This window comes from Engystomops pustulosus, chromosome 6 (genome assembly GCF_040894005.1).
Source record: "Engystomops pustulosus chromosome 6, aEngPut4.maternal, whole genome shotgun sequence".
NCBI classification, from domain to species: domain Eukaryota; kingdom Metazoa; phylum Chordata; class Amphibia; order Anura; family Leptodactylidae; genus Engystomops; species Engystomops pustulosus.
In genome coordinates this window covers 6,346,120-6,353,036 of record NC_092416.1, presented here as the reverse complement: position 1 = coordinate 6,353,036, position 6,917 = coordinate 6,346,120, and the positions used below count along the sequence as shown (strand labels likewise).

General features: G+C 42.7%; 1 protein-coding gene across 1 annotated transcript; it reads right to left on the bottom strand.

The window, feature by feature from the left end:
- Positions 1-341: 341 nt before the first annotated feature.
- Positions 342-6,490, bottom strand: LOC140065308 (phospholipase A2 inhibitor 31 kDa subunit-like). The gene is made up of 5 exons (XM_072112903.1): positions 6,409-6,490; positions 5,528-5,647; positions 5,215-5,361; positions 3,944-4,090; positions 342-1,531 (listed from the first exon to the last, which is right to left on the bottom strand). Exons 1-5 carry the CDS (start codon positions 6,455-6,457, stop codon positions 1,392-1,394), a joined length of 603 nt encoding a protein of 200 aa, XP_071969004.1. The 5' UTR covers positions 6,458-6,490; the 3' UTR covers positions 342-1,391.
- Positions 6,491-6,917: the final 427 nt, after the last annotated feature.

Here is a 6,917-nt window from a genome sequence, read left to right as displayed (position 1 = left end):
ACCAATGCTTTTCCCACCCTTGGCTTATACTCAAGTCAATAGGTTTTCCCAGTTTTTGGTGGTAAAATTAGGGGTCTCGGCTTATACTCGAGTATATACAGTACATATGGGACCTTTGTATGCACAAGTGGAGAAATTCCTCAGTCTCGTCCTATTGGTTCATTTTATATAGGTGAATATTTACCTGATTTTAATAGACAAAATAAAAGTTGTATTTTATCTACGACCAAATGTATTTTTCTTTCCCTTTCCCAAATTGCCAAATATGGAAGAAGCCGAGATACAAAATATATGACAATATCCTTATTTTATTTTCAAGAAATCTTAACATTTTTACGTTCACAATTTTTCTAAAAAAAAAAATTACTCAGCTCTGATTGGCTGTAGCCTACAGTAGGAGGAGCTTATGAGTGCACTGAATACTTTCTTTTAATTAAAGGGAACCTGTCACCACATTTGCACATATACAGCCAGTGACAGGTTCCTATAGAGCTCTAATAACTGACTGACACTTTTCTTTTAGCTAAAAATTGTTTTTGTTTTATCTTATCAGAGAGGGAGTGTCCTTCTCAGCCAGCCCCTCCCATCTAATTCTCCCCATGCCCTATGCCTCCTTACTGGTCACACTTCATGTCATGTGACCAGAGTGACATCATCTCAGATACTTTAGACTCTTAATAATAGCAAACTGTACCCCACGCATGTATCTGACCACATGAAGTCCCAGCAGTGATTTCATGTAATCACATACATGGTGTACAGTTTGCTATTCCTAGAAGGCTGAAGGACCTGCAATGATGTCACTGGTCACATGTCATGAAGGCACTGTGTAAAAAGATTGACACAATACTTCCCATCTGTACATAGAGCTTTATATGTCTGTAGCTAATATTATAAGACAGTCCCTAAGTACAAGGAGGCAGAAATGGGATTTGAAGAGACACAGAGCTGTCAGTCAGAATAATGGGGCGTGGCTCACTCGTATCTCTGACTCTTTTTCTCTTTCCATCTGCCAGAGTAAGACAAGCTGATTTGCATATCAGAAAAATGGCTGTAATTAAGGTACAGTACCCCACAGGTAGCTAATTTTAAGGGATATGGGGATGACTTGTAACCCTTTATCAACAGACATTGTTAGTAAGGGGGGGGGGGGTCAAAATCTGGTGACAGGTCCTCTTTAATGTTAATAATAAGCCAGTATACAAGAAACTCTTGAGCTCCCTCTTGTGGAGACTCTTTGAGGCTTCAGAAATAAAGCTACCAATGTGATATAGATATTTGTAGAATATTTATATATTTCCCCTTATAAAATATTTGGTTGAAGCTAAATATAGATTCTTTATGCTGTCATTGTAAAGTAACAGACACTTGGATTCCTCGTCCTCCTCTTCTTACATCAGAGTTTTGTCTGGATCTGTGCACTCAAACACTGATTGTTGAATTGTTTCCAGGGCAACGACCCTCTTCAGATTAAACCTGCACTCCATGGGGGTTATGCATCCTCTGATTGAGTAACTCATTACGTATCCATCTAGAAAAAAAAAAAAATCATAAATTATTTTTGGGAAGAATATCTGACATATGATAATAGCGATCAGAGATGATTTACAAACTATAAAATGATAGACTCCTAATAATTGGGACCCCATGTGCAGGAAAGTAACCGGGGTCTCATCATCGAAGCATCAAGAACTGATACAGACGTTCTTAATCCATCTCCGGTTATGTCAACGTAAAGGAATTCAATTTAACATAACTATAAATTGCCTAAAACCCCATTTTATCCCTGACCCTGCACCAACAGACACTTCACAAGGGGGCGCCTCACAGTGGGGCACATTTACTTACCCGGTCCATTCGCGTTCCAGCGGCAGCTTCTCGGACGAGCGTTCGGGTCTTCCGGCGATTCATGAAGGTCCTGCGCCCGATGTCCACCTAGTGTCGCTGCTGCGCTGAGGTCCGCCGAGTTGCGTCGGAGCTCACTGATCTCTTCCTCGTGCATGTGAGTATGGCCCGTGCGACCAATTTTTTGTTTTAAATGCGTTGGTTTTTCCGAATCCGTCGGGTTTTCGTTCGGCCACGCCCCCCCCCCCCGATTTCCGTCGCGTGCATGCCAGTGCCGATGCGCCACAATCCGATTGCGTGCGCCAAAAACCCGGGACAATTCATGGAAAATCGGCGCAAATTGGAAATATTCGGGTAACACGTCAGGAAAACGCGAATCGGGTCCTTAGTAAATGACCCCCCCATGTGTTAATGGGACGTTCTGCAGTTAACGAGCAATAAAAATAATTCCTATAGCCTCATAAATGCTACACTGCTGGGTGAGATTATTTACAGATTATTTCTGGGACTGTTTAGAGGGTCCTGGTATTAAATTTAGTGCAGGGAAGCATCTAGATTCTATTTGAAACTCTTTGCTGTTCCTGCTGCGTGCTCTACTCCAGAGCTTTGTGCTCTCCCTGCTGTTCTCAGCTCCTTAGCTCTCTGCTGTCTCTGCTGTGATCTGTTCCTGAGCTCTCTGCTGTCTCTGTTGTGTTCTGCTCAGAGCTTTTTTCTGATGTGCACTGCTCCTAAGATCTGCGCTGTTGCTGCTGTGATCTGCTCCTGATCTATCTGCTGCCCCTGCTGTGCACTTCTCCTGAGCTCTCTGCTGTCCCTGCTGCGCTCTGCTACTGCAATCTCTGCTGTCACTTCTTTACTCTTCTTCTGAGCTCTCTGCTGTCCCTACTGTGCACTTTTCCTGACCTCTCTGCTATCCCTGCTGTGTTCTTCTCCTGAGCTCTCTGCTGTCCTTGCTGTACTCTTCTTCTAAGCTCTCTGCTGTCCCTACTCTGCTCTACTCCTGGGATCTCTGCTTTCCCTGATGAGCTCTACTCCTTCCCTGATGCCATGCTGTGCTCTTCTCCGTGCTGCCTCTGCTGTGCTTTGCTCCTGAGCTCTCTGTTGTCCTTGCTGTGCTCTTCTTCTGAGCTCTCTGCTGTCCTTAATGTGCACTTCTCCTGAGCTCTCTGCTGTCTCTGCTGTGCTCTGCTACCAAGCTCTCTGTTGTCCCTGCTGTGCTTTGCTCCTGACCTCTCTGCTGTCCCTGCTGTGCTCTGCTCCTGACCTCTCTGCTGTCCCTGCTGTGCTCTGCTCCTGAGCTCTCTGCTGCCACTGCTGTGCTCTGCTCCTGACCTCTCTGCTGTCCCTGCTGTGCTCCGCTCCTGACCTCTCTACTGTCCCTGCTGTGTTCTTCTCCTGAGATCTCTGCTGTCCCTGCAGCACTCTTCTTCTGAGCTCTCTGCTGTCCCTACTGTGCTCTGCTACTGAGCTCTCTGCTGTCACTGCTGTGCTCTTTTCCTGAGCTCGGCTACTCTACACATTACCATTTCTTAAAGTAAAGAAGCCTTCTTTCCCCGATTAAACCTTATTTTCTCCGCAGAGAGGCAGTGTCCTCTTGTGTCTTGATGTGATTTAACCTCAAACAACTTTCCACCATATTTTTTGTATGAACCATTCAAAAATGTATATAAGTTAATCAAGTCCCCTCTTAGTTCTCTTTTTTAGAGACTCAATAAATCTAATTCTTTGAATCTTCCCTCATAACTGAGACCCTCCATACTCCTTATCATTTTTGTGGCTCTTCGTTAAACCCTCTCCAGCTCCAAGACCTCCTTTTTATCGACCGGTGCCCAGGATTGGACGGCATATTCCAGGTGAGGTGGAACCAATGCCTTGTACAGTGTAATATTACATCCCTATCCCCAGGGTCCAGACCAGTTTTGAAACATAATGAAATACTGCTAGCTTTAGAGGCAGCTGACTGACATTGTGCTGTTATTTCATCTATGATCTCCTAGTCACCCCGGTCCTTCTCAACAAGGGACTTTCACAAATTTATTATCATATGGATTTCTATGCTTTTCGGCATAACCAATGTTTTTGGTTTCGAGCAAATTACCTGGATTCTTGACTGTTCCAGAATATTTAATACATTTGTCACTCTTATTTTGGCATCTAATCTTTACTTTGGCCTCACATCCATCTACAGTGTTTTCTTTATAGCAGCTTGGACAGAGCGGTCCTTGGGGCTTTCCAAGTTTTGGCACTAAAGAATGATGAAAAAACAAATTATACAGGATTTAATAGTCATTTCACTGACTTATACATTTCTATCACCACTGATGTAAGTCTAGTCCTAGCCCACGACTAGATCTGGTGCAAGAAGCTGAGGGCTTCCACTTAATGGCTGAGGGAGTCACTTGAAATTGAAAAGTGTTTTTTTTCAACTATTGAGGAACAAAGAGAATAACTGGACCAAACAGTGAAAGACTTAAAAACAATGGCTTTAACAAAAGGGTTCAACTTTACCCCAGCTTTTCAGTACATATCGAATGGTAGTAGAGGAGTGAAAAAATGGAAACACAAAAACATGGGAAAACCTGGTCCTGAAGATGTTGAGGAATGTTTTTTTTTTTAATAGGGGTTCTGGGCATTTAATTAATGGGGGCTCTGCTCTGGAGATTTTATTAATGGGGCCCTGCTATCAGCATTTTATTAATGGGGCACTCTGTTGGATATTTTATTAATGGGGGTGTCTGCTCCAGGCATTTTATTAATGAGGCTTCTGCTTTGGGCATTTTATTTATCTGCCAGGCATTTCATTAATGGGGCTCTGCTTCGGGCACTTTATTTATAAGGGCTCTGCTCTGGGCATATTTTATAGGGACTGTACTTTGGGAATTTTATTAATGGGGGCTTTGTTCTAGGCATTTTCTAAATGGGGATCCGCTCTGGGCATTTAATTAATGAGGGCTCTGCTCTGGGCAATTTTTATAGGGGCTCTGCTCTGGAGATTTTATTAATGGGGCCCTGCTATCAGAATTTTATTAATGGGGAACTCTGTTGGATATTTTATTAATGGGGGTCTCTGCTCCAGGCATTTTATTAATGAGGCTTCCTATTTGGACATTTTATTTATGGGGGCTCTGCTGTCCGCATTTTATTAATGGGGGATTCTGCTCTGGGCATTATAACATTGGGGGCTCGGCTCTGGATTTTTTATTAGACAAGGGGCTGCATCTCCCAACCTTGGTTTATACTCAAGTCAATACTCAAGGTTTGTTAATGTTATCTGGAAGCTTCTATTAATAGAATATTTTAGGATTTTAGTTTAAGGATTTCCATATAACACTGGATGTCGCATATCGTCTCCTAATTCTTTGTACTTACTCTCAAAGAATTGGGTGTTACAGAGGTTGGTATCACAGCAGCGGATGTTGTACATAAGATGGTGCTCACTGTTTATCCGTCCACAATGGCTGCTATTACAAGGCAAATTTCCCGCACAACCTTTGTATATCGATCGGAAGGTAACGTCTGCAAAACGAATGGTCAGAATTGCATATTGCACCGGGGCTGGAACCAATGGCACCTACAAAAGGTCCTGATAGACAGAACTAAGAGCCGAATTTATTGGCCATTTAGATTTCCACCCAAATTTTACAATAAGGTAAAAATTTGACAGAAGCTGCTGAATACTCACTGAAGTATAAATATTCCTCGGAGATTATCACACACTTGTCTCCCTTTGTACAGTTGACTATTTCATGCTCACAGGTGACATTGTTCTTCCTATGACAGGAGTAGCACTGGAAAACAGCGGCTGGAATCAAAGGAATCAACCGGAAACAGAGGAAATCGGAGAGAAGAATATGAAAGCAAATCAACTTGAAAATATTAGAATCTTGTATGACTCCTGATGGGTGATGAGGGGACCTGTTAAAATTGGGGTTCAACCAACTTTTGCTGAACCAGAATTTTAAAACCCTCTTTTAGACACCAAACATAGACCCAAGACAGTAACCAGGGGCGATCGGATCTGGTCCCGATCACTGGTGTTAACTGTTTGCATTAAAGTTTTAATAACTTGGAGATGCGTGGGCGCCAGCACTAACATACCGGCAGCGCAGCATGCTACTAGTTTTGGGAGGGTCATTATTCCTAATGATGTCATTGGGGAGCGATGATCCTCCCCAAAATGGGGACTTGTCACCGCAACTATTTAGATCAACATGGAGCCTTTGCCATATAAAGAGTTAGCGCCCGCGATGGGTGACAGTGCCGAATGCAGGCGTTAACCAAGTGCGGTGAAGCTGAGCTGGACCCGGTCCTGACCCAGAAGGTGTAAGGAAGGGTCCACTCAATGCTACCCCTGGTGAATGAACAACATTTTTAATATATAAAATGAGTTACAATTATGACATTTATGTATTTTTAACCAATTTATACAATGAATCTTATATAATTATAAATATAGTGTATAAAGAAACATATATAAGTCTCCATCCCAGTTGTATTCTACGATAGGTTACACGATCTTAGCGGCTGAGTGGAGCACAAGGAAGGTTCTCAGAAGATACTCACCAACGGAGCCTATGTAAAATATTAGAAAGACACAAATAACAAGTCTCATTTCTGCCGTGTCCGGGGATCTTGGATGATCTTGTTCTTCTTGTGTTGAGTAACCTCATGGTGGAGGATCGTCATATAAACAGTGTCTATGGCTGCGGGTGGTGGAGGAGATGAGGTCATGTAGAGTCTTATCATCGGATCTGTTGACCCAGCAGGTAATTTTCTTATATTTGCTATTAGTTTGTGCTAACAAGTGAACGGTCCAGAGTTTCTGTGCCAAATGGAAGCTACACTCAGGGTATCTGTTCAGCCTCGAAGCAGAATTCTTCTGAATTATATAGACATTACAGACTACTTGAGGAAAAGTGAACTACCAAAAATATTTTTGAAAAAAAAAGAGATTTCAAGCCTCCGATTGGCAAATTTTGTCCCCACAACCCATGAACATTTATTTCCGATCAGACACTACTAGACCCCATTGTTAACTAAATTAAACATAGGTTTGGACCATTGGCTGTAAA